At 45.8% G+C, this 25,160-nt stretch overlaps 1 protein-coding gene across 1 annotated transcript in view; it reads left to right on the forward strand.

Annotated features, from left to right (window-relative positions):
- Nucleotides 1–16,212, forward strand: part of GPR156 (G protein-coupled receptor 156) — a 122,568-nt gene extending 106,356 nt beyond the window's left edge. The window contains exons 9-10 of the mRNA XM_058295765.1: nucleotides 7,584–7,742; nucleotides 12,402–16,212. Of these exons, the coding sequence (XP_058151748.1) occupies nucleotides 7,584–7,742; nucleotides 12,402–13,736 (1,494 nt within the window). The 3' untranslated portion in view covers nucleotides 13,737–16,212. The remainder of the gene's footprint in view (nucleotides 1–7,583; nucleotides 7,743–12,401) is intronic.
- Nucleotides 16,213–25,160: the final 8,948 nt, after the last annotated feature.

Genomic DNA, 25,160 nt, shown 5'->3' on the forward strand with positions numbered 1-25,160 from the left:
AATGCAATCAAAGGGCCCCACACCCACAGGGATAGATTAGTTTAAGGACATAATCTTTCTCTTTGGATCACCAAATTCAAACTGTCACAGAATTATTGTGGTATACAGAAACTGTTCTCTTGACAATGCTGGCTTTTCTCTTTCCTTCTCTCTGCCATGCTCCACCTTTGCCTTCAGGTTGTCTTGAGTGCCCCTTCTCTTAACACTGCTCTTCTCATCCTGTCATTATTTTTCTCCTCTTGAACTGACCATGCTGTGAAACTAAAAATATATTTTATAATTTATTGTATTTTAGGTTTAGGAGTTAATATTTTTTATTTCTTCTTTTCAAAATATAAAATAACTAAGGTTTGTCACTGTTGTTGTTGTTTTTTTAATTTTTGTAACCCTGAATTGATTTTCCCCTCTGGCTCGTTGGCCTTTGGTAGAAGTAAGATTCTCCCTGTGAGACCTGCACTGTGTATTCCCAGGAAAGTAGGACAGCTGAGCATATTTGGGAAAGTGGGATGAGAAGAGCTGCATGGGGAGAAGAGTGACATGAGGTTCCCTCTGGACACTGAGATTTCAAACTGGACCATGACGGGAGTGGCTTGCGAAGGCAAAAATATTGACAGGCAGCTAGGCAGCACTAGAGAGATGGATGAAATGGATAACATGACTAAAGAAACAAGTGGACCAAGTAGCATTCTACACAGGCCTTCAGGAAATGGTGTTTATGCCAAGCACTGAAGTCATTGCCGCCAGCCAGCCAGCCTCTGCTTCTGTGACTCTGAAAGTTCCCTAAGGCAACCCATAGCCCTACACACACCTTCCCTCACCTCCTTCCTCTTCCACCCCTTCTGAGAGGTAGACATGCCCTGAGTTAGGATGTTGTTCTCTCTTCTAAACCCCCAAAGTGTTAATCTACTCTCTGTAAAGGTACTTAGGACCTTTTACTCTGCCTTGCAGTTATCAGTATATGTCTCAGCACTCCTACTAGAGAGTTGAACTTTTTAAAAGGGAAGCTTCCTTCATTTGTATCTGTCCACCCATTGATTAATTGCTGGGAACATGCAATTAAACACATGACCCCTTCCCCCCACTTCTAACTCTAGTGGGGAGCAGATATGAAAGGAATTGTATAATACATTCATTAAGTGCTTTGAGGGAGGCTTGTTACATGGTATGAAGGAAGGGATTCTGTAGCCTGCCTGGGAGACTCAGTGACACCCTCTCAGAAAATGGGGTATTTGGGCTTTGTTTTGATGGAGGAGTTAGAGTTCATTGAGTAGGTGGGGGAAGGCCAGGGAATGGCATTTCAGATGGGGGAAACACCATAAACAGAAGCGTTGAAGTATGAGGGCAGGTATGTTTGGAGCACCACAAGTCTTCAGTATTTTTTCCAGCTTTCAATTTTGAAATAATTTCTAACTTACAGGACAGTTGCAAAAATAAAAATAAGAGAACTCCAACACTGTCCATAGATACCCAGATCGACCAATTTTAACATTTTGCCACCTTTGCCATATCATCTATCTATCTATCTATTTATCTGTCTGTCTGTCTGTCTGTCTTCTTAACATTTGAGAGCAGGTTACACTCATCATAGTCCTTAATCATGTAATACTTCTGGGTATATTTTCAACAAACAAGGATTTTCACTCATGTAATCACCTTAATGTAGTTATCAAGTTCAAGAAATTTAATGTTAATATAAACCTTACTTTCTATATTCCAATTTTTTCTTATGTCCTTTTGAGCATTTTCTCCTCTGTTCTTAGATCCCATCCAGTATCATGTATTGCATTTAATTGTCATTATTTCTTTGGTTTCTCTTTTTTTAATTTTGGGATCATATATACAATGTAAACCTTCCCATCTCAACCCCTGCCAAGTATATCATTCAGTTGGATTAATCACATACATAATGTTGCTGTGTCACAATGTTGCTCACCACCAGCCATTACTATAAGTTTTATTTCACTCCAAACGGAAAATCTATACTCATTTTGCATTAACTCCCACATTGGCCCATCCCCCCACCCCTAGTAACCTGTACTCTGTGAGACTTCCTGTCTCTGTGAGTTTGCATATTCACAATATATTCCTTATGATTACCATGGTGTTTAAACTTAACATCCTAAATCTGTAACAATCTTGTTTGCTTTGATACCAATTTAACTTCAATAGCATACATAATCATGTTCCTATATCCCTCTGTCCCCCCATATTTATGTCATTCTTTTAACAAATTACATACTTACACATTATGAATCCAAAACCATTGATTTTTCATTACAATTTATGCAATCACCATTTAGATAATGTAGGAAGTAAAAAGTGATGTTACAAATCAAAATATAACAGTACGGGCATTTCCATTTACTCGTCATTACCTTTACTGGAGATCTTTATTTCTTCATGTGACTTCAGTCAATATCTAGTGTCCTTTCCTTTCAACTTGCAGAATTCCCTTTAACATTTCTTATAGAGCTGGTCTCCTGGTGATAAAGTCCCTCAGCTTTTGTTTTTTCTGGGAATGTGTTATTCCCTCCCTCATTTTTAAAAATTATTATCCCCCCCCCTTTGCGTCTTGTTTATTGTCTGCTCTCTGTGTCCATTTTACTGTGCATTCTTCTGTGTGTCTGTATTTATTTTATTTATTCCCCCCCCCCCTTGCAGCTTGCTTGTTGTTTCTCTCTGTGTCCATCTGCTGAGCACTCTTCTGTGTTTTTACTTGTCTCCCTTCTTGTTGCTTCACCTTGCTGAGTTGGCTCTCTGCAGTGGTTGCGGGCTGGGTAGCACTCCGCGGTGCTGGCGGGCTAGGCAGCACTCCACAGCATGCGGCAAGCCTGCCTTCACAAGGAGACCCCTGGGCTTCCCATATGGTAGATGGGAGCCCAACTGATTGAGCCACAGCTGCTTCCCCCCCTCCCTCATTTTTGAAAAACAGTTTACCAGATGTAGAATTTTTGGTTGGCACCTGTTTTCTTTCATGACTTTACGTGTTTCATCCCTCTGCCTTCTTGCCTCCATAATTTTCCAATAAGAAATCAGCATTTTATCTTATTGAGGTTCCCATGTATACGATGCTTTTCTTTTCTCTTGCACCTTTCAGAATTCTCTCTTTTTCTTTGGAATTTAGATCGTTTTATTATAACATGGCAATGTGGTGTGGGTCTATTTGGGTTTATCCTATTTGGAGTTCATTGACATTCTTGGATGTATATATTCATGTCTTTTGTTAAATTTGGGAAATTGTCAGTCATTATTTCTTTGAATATTCTCTCTGCCCTTTCCTCTCTTTCTTCTCCTTCTGGGACTCCCACAATACATATATTGGTATGCCTGATGAAGTTCTACAGGTTCCTCAGGCTCAGTTCACATTTCTTCATTGCTTCCTTTGTTCCTCAAATTGGATTTTAATCATCTTATCTTCAAGGTCACTGATTCTTTCTTCTTCCAGCTCCAATCTGCTGTTGAACCCCTCTAGGGAATTTTTAGTTTCTGTTACTCTGGTCTTTGGCTCTGTTTGGTTCCTTTTCATAATTTCCATCTTTCTATTAATATTCTCTTTGTGCTCATCTGTCATTTTCCTGATTTCCCTTAGTTCCTTGTCCATGTTTTCCTTTAGCTCTTTCAGCATACTTAGGAATATTTTTTTAAAGTCTTTGTCTGGACTGTCCCAGGTCTGATCCTTCTTATTTTTTTCTAAAGATTTATTGTTTATTTATTTCTCTCTCCCCCCCCCCCCATTGTCTGCTTTCTGTGTCCATTCACTGTTTGTTCTTCTGTGACTGCTTCTATCCTTATCAGCGGCACCGGGAATCTGTGTTTCTTTTTGTTGTGTCTTCTTGCTGTGTCAGCTCTCCGTGCGTGCGGCGCCATTCTTGAGTAGGCTGCACTTTTCTCATGCTGGGCGGCTCTCCTTACAGGATGCACTCCTTGCGTGTAGGGCTCCCCTACGCGGGGGACCCCCCTGCGTGGCACAGCACTCCTTGCACGCATCAGCCCTGCACATGGGCCAGCTCCACATGGGTCAAAGAGGCCTGGGGTTTGAACCGCATACCTTCCATGTGGTAGGCAGACGTCCTATCCATTGAGCCAAGTCTGCTTCCCTGATCCTTCTTATTGATGGTTTATAATGCTTTAATTTTTTCCTTTGCCTGGGTCATCACTTCCTGTTTCTTTCTATTTTTTGTAATCTATTCTTGAAACCTGGACATTTTGCTACTTTAATGTATCACTGGAATTTAGACCCTGAGATGTCTTTTCTGTAAGCCTGTATCTAGGTAGTCTTATGACAGAGATTTCCTTGAATGCCAGGAGCTAACAAGATGAAGGAGGGAAGTAGATGTGGCTCAAGCAGTTGGGCTCCTGTCTACCATATGGGAGGTCCAGGGTTCAGTTTCTGAGGCCTCCTGGTGAAGGCAAGTTGGCCTGTGCAGCAAGCTGGCCCAAGCAGAGTGCTGGCCCCTGTGGAGAGCTGGCATAGCAAAATGACGCAGCAAAAAGAGACACAGAGGAGAGACAACAAGAGATGCAGCAGACCAGGTAGCTGAGGTAGCACAAGAGATTGAGTACCTCTCTCCCACTCCAGATGGTCCCAGGATCAGTTTCTGGTGCTGCCTAAGAAGAAGACAAGCAAGTGGACACAGAGAGCAGACAGCAAGTGTAAAACAAATGGGGGAAGGATAAAGAAATAAATCTTATTTATTTATTTTTTATAAAATGTTTTGTTTTTTTAAAGAATTTATTTCTCTCCCCTTCCCTGTCCCCCTCCCCCACACACAGTTGTCTGTTCTCTGTATCCATTCGCTGTGTGTTCTTCTGTATCTGCTTGTATTCTCGTCAGCAGCATGGGGAATCTGTGTCTCTTTTTGTTGTGTCATCTTGCTGTGTCAGCGCTCCATGTATGTGGCGCCATTCCAGGCAGGCTGCACTTTTCTCACGCTGGGTGGCTCTCCTTACAGGGCGCACTCCTTGCGCATGGAGCTCCTCTATGTGGGGGACACCCCTGCGTGGCACGGCACTTCTTGCACACATCAGCACTGCGCGTGGGCCAGTTCATCACATGGGTCAGGAGGCCCTGGTTTTGAACCTTTGGACCGCCCATGTGGTAGGTGGATGCTCTATTCGTTGAGCCAAATCTGCTTCCCTAAATCTTTTTTAAAAAGAAGAAGGAGGAGGAGAAAAGATGGGAAAAAAGAAAACACTTTTCTAGTCTTTGCAGATTGATCTGCGGGAGTACTCTCCTTCAGAATTTACCCAGGCAATGAGTTCAGAGAATAGCTCCAGGCCAAAGCATAGGGGCCTCCCTGATCTGTTTAATGCATGCCTCTTGTCTTGGGCATGTGTGTGTGACCCTAGGAATTTCCCTGTTTACACAAATAAGAATGCCCCCTCTACCCTGGAAAAAGCTTTTCATGGTTGTGGGCACTGCACTGTCTGTCCTGCTGCTAGCAACCTGGCAGTACAACTTGATTGCTCTCCCACACTGTTCTGTAGCAGAGTTCAGTGAGCCACTTTCTACATGCAGGGCAAGTTCTAGGACAGCAAGGCCTTTAGGCCACCACCAGGCAGATGGCCAGGCATACATGCCCCAGTATGTGTATAGCTACTCTGTCCCTTCTGGAACTGGTACCATTGACCTGCACTGGTAGTGTCATCTGCTGTGTACTGAGCTGGTGAGGGGCTGGGAGAGCAACCTGGCCATGAAGCCATGAGATCCTACTGCTTTTATTTTTTAGATTTATTTATTTAATTTATATTTTCTCCCTTCCCTTCCCCCTCCCCCTCCCCCCGCCCTGCTGTTCTTGCTGTCTGTGTCCATTTGCTGTGCCATCTTCTGTTCCTCTTTTTGTCTTCTCGTTTCTTTCCTCTAGGATTCACTGGGATTCAATCCTGGGGACCTCTGATGTGGAGAGAGGGTTGCTGTCAGCTTTGCCACCTCAGTTGGTGGCACTCAGCTGTGCTTCACCTTGACTCTCCCCTTCACTTCTCTTTTGTTGTGTCATCATCTTACTTCATGACTCACTTGCACAGGCACTGGTTCATTGTGCAGGCACTCAACTTACCAGGCACTGGCTCACCACATGGGCACTGGCTCACCACACAGGCATACTTTCTCTCTTTCTTTTTCATCAGGAGGCCCTAGGGATCGAACCCGGGTCCTCCTGTATGGTAGGCATAGGCCTTATCATTTGAGCCACATCTGCTTCCCCCTACTGCTTTTAAGTGGCCTTTTTCTTGATTTGGCACTCACCCTGTTACGGCAATCCTTTAACTGTTTTCTGGAGGTTTTAGAAAGATGCTTTTGCCAGCTCTTGCTGGCTGTCAAAGTTTCTTTGGGGGACAGAGCCCTAAAGCATCTCTGCCATCTTGATCAGGGCAGGGCTAGTCTTTGATATTTTTGACCCAGCACAGGTCACAGACTCCTGATACCATAAAGGACTAATGCTGAGTCAACAGAGGACCCGAGAAGACGTGGGTGATAATGGGGAATTGAAATTGATTTTGTAGAATGTAGATTTTAAAATCCTGTTTGAGATTTATCAAATTTGGGTTACACTCAAAAGTCAGAGCTTAGTAAATGTTTGACACTGAGCAAAAAAATTCCAGGTTCCCTGTGAGGCCATAGTGGACACCCCAGCATCATTTCTTTAAACTCAGGTACATCACTGGGGCGCTTAGTTATGGGGATTTCTAAGGGAAAAGGAGAAGCCTCAGTCACTGTGTCTCCTCTGCCTCTCACTTCCCTGGCACTCACCTGTCTGTGAAAGTTCTGCGTTTAGCTCCGTCCTGATTAAACTAAACCAACCTGTGCTTCCACAGATTATTCCTCAAGACCAGTTTCTTCTGAAAAACATCCCCGAGGGCCCCAGTAGTTAATAGTCATTCTTTTCATCACCTGTACGAGGACATGCCAGTGTAGTGTAATGGCCCGTGACAGGTGTGGTTCTGCCGCTAACCAGCTGTATGAGCTTGGGCATATTCCATCCTTTCTCTGAGTTTTTCCCTATCTGTCAAAGGAAAAAGATGGTCAGATCTCAGGTCTAATGTTATATCCTTATTGGCATTTGTGGTTTTCTATCTGTCTGAGCCTTGATTATTGATTTGGTTAGAAATTTGATTATTGACTGGGTTTTCTATGGTAGAATCACACATGGCAAATGAGACATTATTACGAACAGCTGTGTGCAACTAGAACCAGTTTGAAACATACAGTGTTTAGATTGCTGAATCTGTGATAGCTCCTAGACTCTGGCTTTAGACCGTGGGAGCTAGAAGTGTATTTTAACCCTGCTTTTCTTTGACCAACTCAGCAATGGGTAGGTAGGTGGGTCAAGTGAAGTTGTTCCAGGTCATCCATCTGTCATATTCTTCTTCTGGCACTTTTTAAAGTTATTTAACCTTAAAATTCACTATACCTTCTGTCATTACTGTCCATGAGCTATTCAGAGAAGGTCTAGTTTTGAGGAGAGAACTGTTTTTGCACATGTTTTTTCTGTGGCACTGTCATTCTCTGGTGTTTATGAGAAAGAGTGAGAGAATGTGTTTTTGTGTATAATTAAATAAATAACATGTGTTCTTTTATCTACCAGCTGAAGCAATGGAAGGCATTTGAAGAGGAAAACCAAACAACCAGACACATGGCCAAGTATTTCAGCACCCCCAGCAAAGGCTTCCACACCCGGTATGGTGAGGAACAGAGCTGCCACCCAAGAGGAGAGAAAAACTCCATGGAAAGGCTCCTCACAGAAGTAAGCGGCATTCCTGCCCCTTGGATTCTTGATAAGAACTCCAGCTGGGTGCTTCCTCCTGCATCCGTGGCCCCCGATGCGCTCACTTTCTCTTCCTCTCCACTTCCTCCACTTCCACTTCACCTATCAGCCAGCAAAAACGCACCAGTTCCCCAGTCTCCCTCCCGCTGCTGACCCTCACCCACTTCATTCATTCATTATATGAATGTATATCAAGTCACACTGTGTGCCAGGTATTGTGCAAAGCGCTGATGAACAAAACATAGTCCCATCTCTCATGCAGCTAACAGTCTAGTGGAGGAAAAGATATTAATCAAGAACACATAATTAGGAATTGCACTAAGATTTATGAAGGGGGAAGCGATTGTGGCTCAACTGATAGAGCGTCCACCTACCATATGGAGGGTCCAGCATGCGATATACCCAGGGCCTCCTGACCCATGTGGTGAACTGGCCCATGCGCAGTGCTGCCCCGCACAGAGTGCCGTGCCACACAGGGGCGTCCCTGCATAGGGGTGTTCCACGCGCAAGGTGAGCCGCCTCGAGTGATAAAAGCACATCCTGCCCAGGAGTGACGCTGCACACACCGAGAGCTGACACAGCAAGATGACGCAACAACCAAAAAAAAAAGGAACACAGTTTCCCGGTGCCTCATGACAAGAATGCAAGTGCATAGAAGAACACACAGCAAATGGACACAGAGAGCAGACAACAGGGGGAAGGGGAGAGAAATAAATAAAATAAATCTTTAAAAAATAAAAATAAAAAAGAATTAGGAAGGTAAAAATCAATGTCATAAGACAGAATAATGGGTGGGTAGGGCAGGGAAGCCTAATTTAAAGCAGTCAGGAAAAGACCTCTGAGCTGAGAGCTGAATACAAGTTGATCGGGCAAAGAGTGTGGAGAAAAGCATTCCAAGCAGAGGGAACAGTATTGTAAGGGCTCTGAGTTGTGGTGGACCCCACTTCTTTTGTCTGATGCATATTTCTCTTCACAGAGTAGTGCCCCAGTGTCAAGATCTTATGGCCACCCCCTTACTGTCTTTTCCAGGCTTTACCTAGAGATATTAATCATTTCATCAGCCAGAAAGTCAAGAAGTGTCTACAGATTGGGAGATGAACTGAACAAGGGCCTTTGAATGCCCTTATAACACTAAAGGAAAACCAGCTAGCCTCCAGCCCTTCTTTTTGCTGTACTTAAGCCAGAGTTGGTCCTTTTCCCAGACTTGGACAGTACAGTGTGGGCTTGAAGTAAGCACGTGGAAAAGCCTGAGTGCTGCACTGCTTCAGGAGGAAGGCACAGGGCCCAGAGGAATTAGTCAGTATTTTGAAACTAACTAAATTATATTCCATGTTTTTTTCAGTACAGAACCTACCTAAGCAGGTGCTATTTGAGAAATGGTGCTTTTTGTAATGGAACTGCCACTCGAGTATTAATAGCTCCTGTGAGAGGATGGGGTGGTGGGGACCTAAGAAACACAAGAGACTTAGTGCCTAACTGGATGAAGGGATTAAGCCTCTCTGGACACCCATTGTCCGTGCCTCGCTGTCTCCCACACCAGACCCTTGGTTTGGGGCCCTTTTTATCCCTCAGTTTAATACTTCTCCACTTCTTTACTGTTTTTGAAGCATTCAGATCTTTATTTCAAAGCCAGGTTTCTTCTGACCTGGCAAGGGAGTAACGCTGCCTTTGATACTCTCTAAAGTCTTTGGAGAGCATTTTTCCAGCTACACAGAAGGCCCAAGATTCTTGACTAGAACAGCCAGGATGGTTTCCATTCACAACCAGCTAATGCTGAAACAGCCAAGTGAACTGGCTCTTTAGCCTTACGGTAATTTGTGATGTGCTTTTCATACTTCTGCCATCCTAGCCTGTTTCCCCTTGAGTCTGTACAGGAAGAGCCCTAATAGGGTTCAGACGCATGAGCAGTAAAAGCTGGCCTCACACCACACTCTACCCCTGGAACACCTTTCCCAGAAGGCCTGAGAACCAGCAGTCAGTCGAGGACCATGTGGCAGGCCTAGATACGTTCCTTCTGGTGGTATAAATGGATTCCAGGAGCTGCATCCTAAGCTCTCCTCCACCTGTTGAATAAACACAAGTATCTCTCTTGTGTTTATCTCTCTTGTGTTGCCCTGAAGCCAGCTCCTGTTTGCATTTCCCTCCTCCACAGCCCTTCTGCTGCCCTGGTGTTCTTCTCTTGCATTCCCATGTCTGGGCAGTCCATCTTCTCATCCTTCTCTCTCTTGCTCCTATGGCTGGGCATCCCCAGGGCCTGAGGGTGGGCAGCACCCATGAACTGACCTCACAAGCTGTGTGAAGACCTGCAGTGGACCCTTCCCAGAGGCGGAGGAGCCCCTTCTACACGCTGCAGCAGAGGACACTCACATACTTTTCTTCCTTGAACCACACCAACAGGAGGATGACTCCGTTTCTAATGGTCTGTGGACATTTTGCTTTCCAAGATGGGCCAAAGTAATAATGAATAAGCTTATTTAAATACAGCTGCCACAGTAGGTCAGATTTTGTTCTCACGATGGTGGTGCCTGACACCTCGCTTCGAATTAGCAGGCAGCCACGGTGAAAACAGAGTCCTACTTCCTTTTCTGAAAGAAGGGAAATTTACTGTTTAGACCAACATTCCAAAATCTGTCACCAGCCAGCTTCAGATGTATGGTTTGCTGGGAGAAGAGTATTCTCAATTCAGTATTGATACTATTTTCCTATACTGAAAGGAGTTTGAGGATATGGAACAAAAAAGCCAGCACTCAGATTCTCTCCCTGGTGTGATTGTTATCAGCTAGTGGCTTCTGGCTAACTCTGCAGCAGCAGAGGCCTCCTGAGGCCAGCAGGAGATTACGTGGGGTGGGGCGGCTTCCGGACAGGAAGAGTCACTTGTGTGTGGCTATCAGAGTCACCCCCATGATATCCTCGGAGATGCCTGGCACGACCCAGACACCACGAAGGGCGCGAGCGTCTCCCTGTTACTCATCCACTCCGGTCCTGGAGAGCCCTTGAGGCACGTACAACTGCCCGGCAACGCCCAAACCTTGCCACCCTGCAGGTGGGGAGAAGGGAGAACAGGCAGGCAGGTGCTCGGCTGAAAGTGCCTTCTGCCTTATTCACCAGTTGCTCACTGGTCCTAGAGTCTCCCCTGATGATAGAAGAAATAGGCTAAACCAGAGGTGAAACTGGAATACTGTTAAGTGGAAAAATCACCTTCCTTCTTACAAATGGGGAGCAGTGGGTCTGCTTTGGGATTGTTGCCAGACGATTGGACATTTTCATTTAAGCTACAGCTCCCTTAAAGGATCATTTCTGGGCCCCTGTCCTGTGTAAACTTGACAAAATACCCACAGATTCAATCCATGGATGACTTGTATCAGGTATCCTGAAAAAGGGAAACATCCTTTTGTTTCCAGGGCATAATAAATGGATGTTGAAATGCTCTTATCCTTCAGCCTTTTTAAAAGAGGATGGCAACAAAGAGGTAGTGTTTTGGTATTTGGACAGGCACTTCCTGGAACACAGTGCATGCTCTTCACCCTGTGTCATGTGCCCCAAGACCATAAGTTCCCTGTGATGATCCCTGCTCTGCTTCCTTGAACATCAGAAATTTCAGAAGCTGGAGCTACAGTCTTGAGCTCTAGACTCAGCTGCAATACTCTAGAAAGATCTTCAGGGTGCAGTCTTACCCTGTACACCTATCACCGATGCTCCTACTCCTCCTTCATGCCCCAGGATCTTGCCGTTAGAACTGTCACACCCCTGCAGCTCTCATCTGCCAGCCTTCCTGGGCATAACCTGTTTATGCATTAACATCCAGTTGGCAGGCAGGCAGCTCAGTAGCAGAACTGTCTCCTTCATCTTCTGGGCCATTCTAGACTTACTGAATTGAGTTATCAAGGGGGTGAGGCCCAACAGTCATATTTTTTTTCAAGCTTCTCCAATGTACTTCTTTAGGAAATACTGACAGCTGATATTGCCACATTATTGCTTTGGCCTCAGACCCCCAGAGGTCCAACCCGAGAAGTGATCACATCAACCCGAGATTCTCATTGGCTCCTTCTGCCTCCAGTCTTTTCTCGTTGGCCTGGAAATCTCCACCTTCTCCCTGTTCTTCCCATTTTCTAGGCTTTTTAGCAGGAGGCAAAATACTTCATCCCCACTTGTTCAGCCCCTGGAGGTGTGCCTCAAAGCCATCTTCATTTTGCCAAAGGCTGATAAACCCACAGTTGGACCGTCCCAAACACCATTCAGGCTAGTGTCCCACAGACGGACCTGACTCTCTTAGCTCTGGGGAAAGGTGAGGGTACTGCAGCAGCCATCAACGGTTCGGCTGTGCCTCTCCCAACCTCCCTTACCACAGACAATGCCATACTGCCTAGAGGTGCCAGGGGCATATGGAAATCCTAACAGTAAATAATGGCTAACCTTGCTGGGCACCACATGCCAATTATTGTGCCAAGCACTTTACGTGCATCAACTCATTTCACCCTTTGAGGGGTTGGCTCTTCAGAGCCTAATATCACCCAGCTAATATGTGGAGGAACCAGGATTTAAACCAAGGTCTCCTGATGCCACACTTTCTCCACCAGAGGAGATGATGTGAAAACTCTCAGCAGCTCTTTTGTTGATGGTTTTGCCTTTATTTTACAGAAAAATGCTGTGATTGAAAGCCTTCAGGAACAGGTAAATAATGCTAAAGAGAAGCTAGTGAAGCTGATGTCAGCAGAATGCACCTGTGACCCCCCGGGGTCGGCTGCCCCACCTGCCTCCTCCCAGAGCCTGGACATCCAGGCTGCAGCCGCCGCCCACGGCATGGCAGCTCAGGGGCCTGCGGAATGCCTCTCTGACTCTCAGCCTGAAGCCAGCCCCGCTGCCCAGGACTCTCAGAGTACCTCAGTGCCCTCCTCAAGTGTCCATAGCTTCGAGGGACCTGCAAAGTACCCCAGCCCCTCCCCGGCACAGAAGAAGAGGTCCAACTTGAAAAACTTTTCTGATCATTTAAACGCGACCTGTAGCCAGAAGCCACAGAATGGCCAAAGCAGGGGTCCTGAAGGAGGAGACCAGGTACCAATGGCTCCCAGCCAGAGTCTCATACCAGGTGGAGGAGTCTCTGTTCCCCAGAGACAGAGGCAGCTGGAGGACTTAGAGGAGCCCCAAAAGCGGCTGTCAAGGGTCAGTTCAGCAATCAGAGAGAAGCTTCAGGAAGTCCTACAAGATCTGAGCCTGAGCCCTGAGGCTCCCCTCCCTGCTTCCCCTTCCTGTCCCCAGCAGCCCTGGAAGCGCAGTACTACCCGCAGGCCCCAGAAGATGGCCCTCTCCAAGAAGCTTGGCTTAAGCCCATGCATGGTGAGGAGAAGACGAGCAGCTCAGCGGGCTCCCCCACACTTTCTGGGCTCTGTGCCTTCATATGTAGGACGTCGGGCAAACAGGACTGTTTCTGGGGCATATGGTGGGCTGGATGTGCAGAATGGGGGCAGCCCCAGCCCTGACCCCCAAACTGCTGGTTCCAGGGTACCAAGGCCCTTTCCCAGGAAGCCTCTGCTACTCCCAGATTCTCAAGGCAGGCCAGGTACCCTGGAGGACAGCAAACCATGTCAGACAGAGCCCCAGGGGGCTGGAGGAAGTGATACAGCCTGCCCTCATCAGCCTTCTGGTTCTGACCTGGCAGAAAGCCCTGCTCCCCCACGCCTCTACAGAACACCACCAGACCTACCTGGGCAGCCTCCAGCGTCCCCAGGCTGTCCCGCCCTGTCTTCTCCATGCAACTACCTTGACACTGAGTCCAGCAGCTCAGATGAGTTCTTCTGCCGCTGCCACCGGCCCTACTGTGAAATCTGCTTCCAGAGTTCTTCCGACTCTAGTGACAGTGGCACATCAGACAGCGACCCAGAGTCTGCTGCCAGGCTGGCTTCCTGGGAAAAATTGTGGGCCCACCCAAAGCCTATCGTGAACTTCAAAGATGACTTGAAACCTACACTGGTATGAAGAGCAGCAGAACTGGCCTGAACATAGAGATCAGTCCAACACAAGCCATACCAAGGCTTTGAGGGGAGCACCAGTTTATGGCCTTCGGGAGAACAGCCCTCCATTTGACCAGCCCTTACCATGTTTCAACAATACTCACCCATATAACTGGGACCACTTTATAAAAAGAGAGTTTTGCATGTCTTGTTACTACCTCACAGCATTAATGTAAAAGACTCCAGTGGAGTGACTGCAAATGATACTGACTCCTTGGATAAAAAGTGCTGAATGAGCACATGCGGTTTTCTGCCACAGCCAGCCTGCCTTCTACAAAGTTCTAAATATATAGCAGATGGCTGGCTGGCTGGACAATGATGGAGAGATGGGTAGAACATTTCTACTGAGCCAGAGTGTGGAGTATAAACCCTTCCTACTGGCTTTTGGTGCACAGACCTGCCGGGAAGAGACGCCTCCCACATCCTTGGGCCTACCCACTCTTGGAAAGGGGTGGTTTTGTCCCTGGTAAAGGTTCTGTACCCAGCACTGCCACAGATTCCAGATTCCAGCCAGACTCAGCCCAGCGCCACCACTACACCACTATTTCTTATTCATGTCTTTCCGTCATGACACCTTCCCTTCATCCCTGAGACAGTCACGGTACCCTCACACCCACGGGTTCCCCAAATCTCTCTCCTGGGCTCCAACAGTATCTGAGACCCAGATCTTCCTGTCGGGGTAGGGGAGCCCCTGTTGGCGCTTTGGGCGGGTGCCATCGGGATTACATGACAACAAATAAATCCAGAAACCTGGAAACAAAAATAGAAAGAAAGAAATGGAGTGGTAATGGGGGGAGAAGAAAGAAGGAAAGAAAACAGTTTTGAACATATACCGTGTGCTGGCATGGTACTTGGCCATGCCAAAATAAAATTTCGGTAATTCCTTAGTATAACCCTGTGAAGTAGACATTCTCGTTCCCATTTTTACAAATGGGGACTAGGAGGCTTAGAAGAATGAAGCAGCCTCCCCAGTATCGCGTTGCTAGAGAGCGGCCAGTGGAGGGCTTGCGTGCTGCTCACGTGACTCCAAGTTCCGTGGATTCCCCTGAGGTCGCATCTCTTCACCCATTCCCATGGGAGTGGCCGGAAGGGCTTGGCAGTCCTGAGAGAAAATGGGAGGTTGGTGTAAGAAAGGCGACACACGCTCACCTAGGCCGGGACGACAAAACCAGGCTCCTTGCCTTAGGAAGCAGGCCCTTGCCTTCTCACGCTGGCGTGCAGCACAGCTGCATCCCCCACTCCCCAAGGGAGCCCAGAAGTTGGCGAAGGTTGAGTACCAGGAGCTGATCCGCCAACAAAGCCACAGGGAAAGCACTGCTGGGTCCACTTTGCTTGTAGCTGAGCTGGTGGTGGTTTTACAGGCCCTCCCCGCCCCCACTCCCTGTAAGCCTGTGTGTGAGCACCAGTTCCTGCAAAGGAGCTTGGGCCTCATTCGTTGTGATCTGAGGGAGCCATTTGGCTCTAAGTGTCTCTCAAAGATTTATCATGAACTCTCAGGGGCTGCTGACAGCTTGTGGCTCTCTGGACACTGGACCAGGAGACCCTCCTGGTAGTGCAGCTTCTTATATCATCTACTTTTTAAATACGAATTTCATCATTTATTCTGCATGTGAGTGTGTAGTTCCAGCTTGTTCTCTTTGTATACTGACCAAGTGATACCTTAATAAAAGAAAAGAAGTGACTCCCAGTACATGTCTCTTCAGAAATTGTAGTCTCAGGCTGGGGTGGAAGATCCTGGCGAAGACTGAACCACCCAAGTGAGCAGACACACAAAAGCCAGCAGATATGCTCTTGGGTTACCCTGGGTTCCAAGTGTAGCTTCTACCAAACTTCCGTTTATAATAGATTCTTCTGTGGTTCCCTGTGTGGTTTCCTATCCCAGAAAACACCCGTCCCAGTGGACTTAAGTGCACTGGAGACCCATGACAGTTTCCTCCCACCCCAGGTCCTGTGACTGGGCTACCCCTCCTGCATCTTTCTTCTCAAGACGCTGCCAGCAGCCTGCCACTCATTCGTGGATTATGCAGGCTGGAGGCCTGGCAGCCCCTCTAGCAATCACTCTCTCTGCTCCTACGCCCTCCATTTCAGCCAGCCCAATCATTCACACCTCCATGCTTCCTCTGTCTAGAATTTCTTTCCCCACTTTGTGTACCTTTTGAATTACTTACCCTTCAAGACTCAAGTGAAGCATGCTTTCTCTCTTCAGTCTTTCCTGAACACTGCAAGTAAAATTGATCCACAAGTTAAACAGAATGTATTGGGGTCCATGTTTGGGATTCAACTATGTAATGGCTTCTCCTACCCATTTACCTAGAATGACTTTGTAACCATTGCTATATCTTGTTAAAGAGGTGAAGTGTCTATACCACATTCAGTTATTTATTTGAATAAAAAACCATGTGTGAAACCCTGGTACTACCTGCCAGGGTACTCTCTCCAAATCTCTTGTTTACTCTCTGTGCCATCCCCACCCTCCTCACCGGCTCCTTTCCTAGATCTTTCACCCAAGACCAGCAAATCCAGTGATGGAATTTTTACGGGGCTGTGTGCCGTGACTTTTAGCATCCTCCTGAACATTATGCTTTTGAAGAAAGATGAGTAAATTGTGTGAAGGAATCTCGTAGAGGGAAACATGGCCTCTGCTGCGCTCGTCAGGGTTTTGTATGCATCTGTTGTCCTAAGGTGTGGCACAGATCAGGCCTGATTCTGACCCCAGCCACATGCTGCTCTGCTGCTCCTGTTCCCTGGCCAGTCCCAAGTGTCCTTCCTTTAAAGGGCTGACTGAGCCTTCCTGGATATCAGATGTAGGAGGCACATTTAAACAAACAAACAAACAAACATATCACTTCTAAAATGCTAAAGAGAAAAGGCAATGCAAGTTCCATAAAATATTTAATATCATTTGTGTCTGTTATTTTATTTACATATGTCTCCTCCAGAGATTGCAAGTTCCTGGAAGCATTGACTATGTTTTATTCAATCTTGTGTCCTTCAGAGTAGCCATTCAGAGTAATTTACGCAAAATATGAACCCAGTAAATGTTTGACGGAAGGATTTCTGGGCAGATAAATGATGAAATGAAGGAGGGCAGAGAACCTGTTCTGGGACGAGACCAGAGCAGCAGAAAGGGAGACAGCCATCTGTCTCGTTGAGGTAAGAGCACAGAGCCACATCACTAGAACACCCAGAAGTAACTGAGTTCTAAAAGTGATGGGAGGGAAGCGGATTTGGCCCAATGGATAGGACATCCATCTACCACATGGGAGGTCCACGGTTCAAACCCCGGGCCTCCTTGACCCATGTGGAGCTGGCCCATGCGCAACGCTGATGCGTGCAAGGAGTGCCCTGCCACGCAGGGGTGTCCCCCGCGTAGGGGAGCCCCATGCACAAGGAGTGCACCCCGTAAGGAGAGCCACCCAGCACGAAAGAAAGTGCAGCCTGCCTAAGAATGGCGCCGCACACACTGAGAGCTGACACAACAAGATGACCCAACAAAAAAAAAAGCACAGACTCTCGGTACCACTGGTAAGGATGGAAGTGGTCACAGAAAGAACACACAGCAAACTGACACAGAGAGCAGACAACTGGGGCGGGGGAAGGGGTGAGAAATTAGAATAAATATTTTTTTAAAAAACAAAAACGAATGAGGTCACAATTTTTAAAAAATAAAAGTGACAGAACTTCAGGTCTCTTGAATGGAAGTGGGATACAGCAGATGAAGTTAATGGCAGAGAAGCAAGAAAGTAACTTTGTTTAAAGTCTTAAAGTTGCTTTCTTAACAGGCTTATAAATGAATAGCAAGCAGTATTATTAGCAGGACAGTCCTTTTATCTTTATCCCCATCATCTTCCTGAGTCCCCTTTCTGGGAGCCAAATGAAGCAGGTGTCTCTGCTCGTCCAACTGCTGCACTTTCCCAATCTCACATTCTGGCTGTTGTTAGTGTGGTGGTGGTGTCTATGAGACTGAAAACAGGAGAGCGGTTACTGCTTGGTCCTCAGGCTTTGTTCTCCCTCCTCTCTGCTGCCCACTCTGATCGCTCTCTCCCTGAAGTGCTCCTGATCTTAGCATCCTCAACCAAGCAGCATTTGAATAAAAGAACATCCTGGGGTGTTCACTTTACGATTGAGGTCAGAAAGAGACAGGAAATGCCAGTGTCATAGGCAAAATAACATGTTGTGAGCCTTGGCAGAATCTGGGTCAGTGTTTCCCAACCCTTTTCATTCTTTGGCTTATCTTTGAATGACTGACTATGCTAGTAAGACATGCAGGCGTAGAGAATACCGGCTTCAGAGAGACCTGGCCAAGTCTGCAGGTAACAGCAAGGACAGGGAAAGATAGGAAGTGAAAACAACGGAGAGAGACGGAGCGGTGTGAAGGCAGAGGAAGGCAGGCAAGGACGAGAGGCTCTCTGCTTGGCTTTGTCAGTAGACAGTTTGTGACAGTGGCCGCTCTTGTAGATGAGTACGCAGGCCTGGCTTCGGAGGCGAGAGAAGGGGAGGCTCACTTCTGTGAGGAAATGCCAGGACCCTTGCAGACCCCTTTCTTCAGTGTGTTGATTCCTTTCTTTCCTTTCCCCACTGAACTGTGACGTCTTGAGCCTGGAACTTGTCAGAGTGAGCTCAGTATCCCCAGCACTGTGCCTGGCACACGGTTCATGCTCTCTCCAGGGAGGGAGAGAGGCCCAGCCAGGACTGTCGTAAGGGGAGCCCCGGTGAGGCAGCTCACAAGAGCTGACAGGCCACCTGGGAAGCATATTTATGTCCCTAGGTATATCTCATCACTTCGTATGGTGGATGACGGTGGTGTTGGTCTACCTGAGTTAAAATCCCCTAAGATAATACCTGAAACCTTTGTTAACAGGAAGGCATTTGAGATGGGCTCTCTTCTCCACTACTTTTTGTATAATAATTTTCTACCCCCACTGGCTTATTGAGCACTCACATTTCTGTGTGACTTTCAGCAAATTGTTTAACCTCTTTATGGCTCAGTTTCCCCAACCGTAGGCTGAGGTAATAACACCTATTTTCTGGGGTTGTTATGAGGACTAGATGAGTTAATATTTGTGAAGTGGTTTGAATTGTGTCTGGCCTATGGTAAGCATTTCATCAGTGTTGTTTTGTTTTGTTTTTTAATAAAAATGCCTTAGAAAGTTGTTTGGAAAGCACAAATTTATGTTCAGAAATCCTCTTTTATGTTTTCCTGCTTTACACCAAAATTCCATTTCTTCGTCTTCAATTTGTTCCTGAGAAAAGGGTCTTCTAAACAACTCTGGCAAAGTGAAAACAAAGCCCTTAGGTTCAGCTCACTTCTTGGGCAACAGAATTTTCTCTCTGTTCTCACTTAGGCTGCATTTACTGTCCATCTGCACTACTCAGATATTGGGGTGGGCCCAGAGGGAAAGGTCTAGTTGGAAAGTCAAGAAATCTGATTTTTCTAGGGTGCAGGCCAGAGACACGGCTAATTTCCTATAAAGAAATATTGTACACAAATATACCTTGTAATAGAAAAATAATTGCATATTTCAGTGCCATTTAATATCTGTCTCATTTAGTGCCTATAACCACCCAGCAAATTAGTTATTACTTATTTTATAGATGAGGAAACTGGAACTGGGAGAAGTTAGGTAACTTGCCCAAGGTCACACAACTGATTAGAGGCAGAGCCAGAGTCTGAACTGAAATCTGACTTGATTCCAAAGCCTGTTTTGGACTCTCTGACACTGGCTATAGAGCATGTGCTACAGGCATGCTATCCCAGAGCAGAGAAGGAATTTCAACCCAGCAGGGCAGGGACCCAGGCTGAGGTTTCCTTAGGACATCAAGGTTTCTTTAGGAAAAGCAAGCTGGTCTGGTTCTGTAAGCCTATTGCAAAACCCTCCACTGCTGAGTCATTGAAGCAGCATCCTGAGGCTGGAAGCGCAGAACAAAAGCTACCTGGTCACTCCCTCCCCCTTCAGGAAGTTCAAAACCAAATACACATGATACTGAAAACAAGCAAGCCTCTTGTTTGTTTGTTTGTTTTAATTAGTTTATTTTTCCCCCCATAGCCCACTCCCTACTCCCCCACCACATCATTTTTGTAAATTGTATTTTTTTGACGATAAATACATCACATAAAAAATGTTACATTAGCCCCTTGTTTTTAAGGACCACAGTCAGTTCCCCAAGCCGAAAACATTTTCCCAAGTTTTGTGCCGTTTAAGAGGCACAAAAAGATGGTGTTGAACAGGGGACTCAGAGCACCCTGTGAGAACTAGAAACAGGGCAGTCCTCTGATCCGAGACCGGAGAAAGGCCAGAGGATCTCTTTTCAGCTCACACTTTTACTTTGCAAAAGAAGCTTCAGTGCTCCCCACTTCATGCAAGATGAAATCTCACCTTGGTTTAGGGTTCCTGACCCTCCTTTCTCAGCTCACCTAAAACTTGCCCTTGCTTCTGCCAGTGGATTTACTTTGTTTCCAGAGCATGCCCGGGCCTAGCTCAAGCTCTTCATCTTTGTTTATACCTGCCCTTCTCTCCTTCCTTCGAACTATACAAGCCTCAAGTGTCTTCTTCTGACTAACTGTCCTCATAAATTATTTGGCAATTAATCATATACCCTGATGTGTCCCCCCTGGCAAGCATTCTCTTGTTATCTTGGGCTCTGTCAATACTTTATTGTTAACTCTCACATGTTCATATTTTGGCTTCCAACTAGATTATCAGAGACTGGAGGATAAGGGCCATATCTAATGTATCATTGCATTTCTACAACATCTTGCACAGTGCCTGACACTAGTAGTTATCAAGCAGCACTCCTAGGTTTATTTTGAAGACCAGCCCACTCTTTGCTCCTACTTGTGTACCAAGAGTGTCATGACCAGATAAAAGAGATTTGGTGATACTTTTCTTTTAGACTATAATAGAGGGTCAGCATTTCAGAGGATCTCTGCTAGCTCACTGGAAAGGAAGGAACTGAACATTTGTTGAGATCCTATTAGTGCCAGACACTGTGATAGGGTCTTATATATATATATTGCTAGAGGAAACTGAGCATACAGGATTTAAGTAAGCTCTTCAATATCAGGATTCAACTTCCCCAACATCTTCAACACACACACACACACACACACACACACACCACCGCCCAAAACATACACCTTTCTGGATAGTTTCCATTCATGAACACCTATAGGAATCTGGAATGGCCAAAAAAGAGGGAGACCAGATTAATCCTGCTGCTGTTGCTACTGCTCCCAGCATAAACTATAGTGAAGAACTGGAAACAGAATACAGATCTGTCAACATATTCTTCTGCTGTCACTCAGGAAAAGGAGGCCATAAGAGTGGACTGCAGCCAGATGCCTTATTTCCAGCAGTTATCCCCATCACTCCGGAACAGCATGAGTCTCATGCCAGGGTCACAGTGGCCTGAGCCTTGCAACCAGAAGCCACACTGTAGCACTTCACATCCTACCAGGATTTCTTCCCTCTGAAGCCCTGCCTGCAGTTCCCAGGGCATCCCACCTATCGCCTGAAAGCTGCAGTCTCCAGTTTCCAGAGGTGGCCAGGGACAAGCTATACTCTCTCAAACTATAGAATGTCAGAGCTAAGAAAGAACGGGGTGTCATCCCATCCAACCTTACATTTTACAAGTGGGAAAACTGAGTCCCAAAGAAAGGAAGTAACTTGCTCAGGGCCTCACAAATGAAATAACTGATCTAGGAAAGAACACAGCTCTTCTGACCTGTATTTTCCTTTATAGTATACAGTTTACAGTACAAATATGGGATGGTAGATGGGTGTAGTATAAAATGTGTATTATTCGAATGGTAGGGTTTTCTTTTCAAACCTTTCCCTACTACTTACCACACTCTAATAGCAGAGCCGGGGGAAGATGAAGGCATGGAAGTCCAAATGGACTGTCTTAGTCCAGATTATTTTTCAAATGCTTTTCTCAGCCATCTGTGTTCTTCGCCCTGCCCCATTACAACTAAGATGCAACTCTACTTAGAGTTGATACCTCTCAACTCCAGTTTCCCAAAGTATGCCCAATTATGTGCAAAGCCCCTTAATCAGCTGTACCACCAAGGCTGCTGTACTTTACTGGGAAATAACAGCCAACCTTTGAGACCCTAGGCTTTCTGGGGCTGTCACCTGACATTGCCACAGGCTGAAAACTGTAGGCATCCTTTCTTCCCTGAGAAAAGGCAAACAGGAAGTGATTTCTAAGTATTGCACTGTCCGTTCTGTTTAGGTCCCTTTTAAATGTATCTAATCTGCCAGTCTCAGGAACTTTAAACATTCCAGCTATCTGCAGCGTTCTCTATCCCCTTCCTGCACCACTGCTTTGACTCCCCTCCTGAGGCTTTTTGGGCTTTGTAACTTGAGCTCTCAAGGCTGTGTATTCGAATCACCTGGTATCTTAAACAAAACAAAAACAAAAACAAAAAAACGCCTGGACCCAACCCCAGAGCTTCTGATTCACTTGGTAGAGTTGGGGCCTTGACATTGCTATTTTTTTAAGTTCCCAGGATGGCTATAACGTGTAACTAGACTTGAGCTCTGGTTCTGATCTACTGGGGTTCCAGAATGAAGCTTCTGGCGTCTGTCCGTCATCTCCATCCCCACACTCCGCTCAATTCCTGGGCTGGAGCAATCCCACCCCTCCCCTAAACATAGCTCCCAGGTGTTAGGGGTGTTAGATGGAGGGAGGAACAGTCTAACCCCCTCCACTTACTCTTCCCTGTGCCATTCTTCCATCTCAAACACATGTCCTTCCTCCTCCATGAGCCTTTTCTTGCTCACCCTCAGCCCACTGCACCCTCCCTTTCTGCAGCAGCTATGACCCCGCAACTCACGCTACCTGTTAGGAGACTTCAGTTAGGAGAATTCTCACATGAGCATGCTTTGTCTCCTTCCTGAAATCACAATCTTCCCAGAAACGAGAACCACTCCTTATACCTCTTTCTGCTCTGACAGAGATGAGAGCATAAGGCTGCAACAACAGGCATAAGAGGTGTTTAAATACTGAATGGAGAAAAGGTGAAAAAAGAAGGATGAATTAATTTAGTCAACAATTTTTTTTAGTTCATTGAACATATTTTTAAATAAATTATTTATTTTTGAAAGATACATAGATTACATAAAATTTTACATAAAAAATATAGGGGATTCCCATATGCCTCACTGCCCACAACTCCTACTGTTCCCACATTAACAACTTCTTTCATTAGTATGTACATTCTTTGCAATTGATGAACACATTTTGGAGCATTGCCACTCAGCATGGATTAGAGTTTATATTGTAGTTTACACTCTCTCCCACTCCCTTCTGTAGGTTATGGCAGGATATATGATGTCCTGTATCTGTCTTTGCAATTAGTTAACAAATATTTATTTCACATCTATCATGAAGAATTTCCTAGGTAGTGACAAGTACAATTTTTAAAAATCAGGGTAAGGAGATAGAAAATGAATGAATTTACCAAATTTCTAGTAAAGCAGGAATTAATACAAACTACACAAACACTGAAGTTAGACCTATCCAGGGGTCTTTCCTACCAGAATGTACAAGAGCAGAAAGGGGCAACTGAGTGTCCAAGCAAATTTTCTTCCTATCAGCAAATATATTGTCTAAGTTTTCTATCACAGATACCACAAACTGCTTCTGGCTTAACAACAGGAATTTATTGGCTATGGTTTTGAGGCTAGAAGAAGTCTGAAATCAAGATATCAGCAAGGTGTACTTTCTCCCCAAAGGCTGTAGCGTTCTGGTGCTGGCTACCAGCAATACTTGGGGCTCCTTGGCTTGTGTCTCTGCCTCTTATCATATGGTGATGTCCCCTCCTTACTGGCTTTTGTGACTTCTGGCTTCTCTTTATAAGGCCACAGTGACACAGATTAAGGTCTACCCTGATTCAAACTGGCCAGACCTTAACTAAAAACCACATCTTCCAAAGGTCCTATTTATAAATAGGTTCACACCCATAGGAATGGGATTTTGTGGATTTTTAGCTGATCTGATAACGTGGTTTTATAATTGTATAAGCTGTGTGTTAGTCTGCCAAAGGGATGCTGATGCAGAGCACCAGAAATCTGTTGGCTTTTATAAAGGGTATTTATTTGGGGTAAAAGCTTACAGTTACAAGGTCGTGAAGAGTCCAACTCAAGGTTGCTTTCTCACCAAAGTCAGTTGCCATGTGTTGAAGTAAGATGGCGGACGATCTCTGCCTGGTCTCTCCCGTCTTCCTCTTGAGGCTCCACGGGCCCAGGTTCTTCTGATCTCAGCTGTAGGCTGACGTAGGACTTGTCTACTGGCTTCCTCAGCTGCTCATCCTCTCTGTTGTCTTCAGCTGCAAACTATCAAGTGAATGGCTCATCTTTCCCGGGGCTTTAGCTGTTTGAGCCTTCTCTCGCCTGGCATCTATGGATCTCTCTCTCTCTCCCTACTGGGTCTCTTCTTGAGTGAATGTCCGTTTATATCAGCCCATCAAGGGTGCAGGGACTCAACCTGAGTCACACTGACTAATGTGGTCAAATCGAAGCCTCAATCCTAAGAAGTAATTTAATCAAGACATGTCAGCGGAATCTAATGTGGTCAAAAGGGATCATACCCAAGGAATAGATTAGTTCACAAACATAATCTTTTTTTTTGGGAGAGGGTTCATAAATAATCTCAAACTGCCACAAGCTATAAACAGAGCTGTAACCATAAGAATTTTATACCTACTTTTATATTTGTGAGTTGTAGGGGTGGGGGGTGGATAAGGTGGAGGGTACCAAACTCAATCTACCACACCTACCATTCGAGGTTTACCACTTAAAGACCACTTGAGAGTAAGAACTCTGCCCTGTTGTTCACCCCTATTTCTCGAGTCACTAGGACTATGCCTGGCACATGGAAGATATTTAATAACTATAAGGTTGAAGTCACTTTTGTCCGAAAAAAATCAGGGCAAAGGGCGATACCATTTAACCCAGGAAACCAGGAAAGGTTCACAGCCTGCAGCAATTCCTGGAGCTCTCTGAGTCAAAGGAAATCATGTTTCCATGACACAGAATCTGTCTCTGGATTTCTTAATTAGGGGTATTTGCATGATGAGAGGAGACTTGTTTCTGAGTAGTCATTGCTCTTCTCTCAAATCAATGGCCTTTTCTTCTGGCATCAGAATTATCTCTGCAGCAGCCACATGAATCAGAGAGAGAAGGTTTGGCTCTCAGGAAGGGAATGAACAGCAGGAAAGAGGGGGTAAGCACCTTAAGATAGAGGCCCCTTGCCAGGATATGCAGGGGGAAAGCTCCACCTCTCAGTCACCAAATGCAACAGAAGCAACAAAATAGTTCTTAACCAAGAGTCTGACAGCCAGCATCAATTACACCTCCGGGTGACATGTAAATGTGCAAACTTT

Source organism: Dasypus novemcinctus, chromosome 4 (genome assembly GCF_030445035.2).
Source record: "Dasypus novemcinctus isolate mDasNov1 chromosome 4, mDasNov1.1.hap2, whole genome shotgun sequence".
In the NCBI taxonomy this organism is placed as follows: Eukaryota; Metazoa; Chordata; class Mammalia; order Cingulata; family Dasypodidae; genus Dasypus; species Dasypus novemcinctus.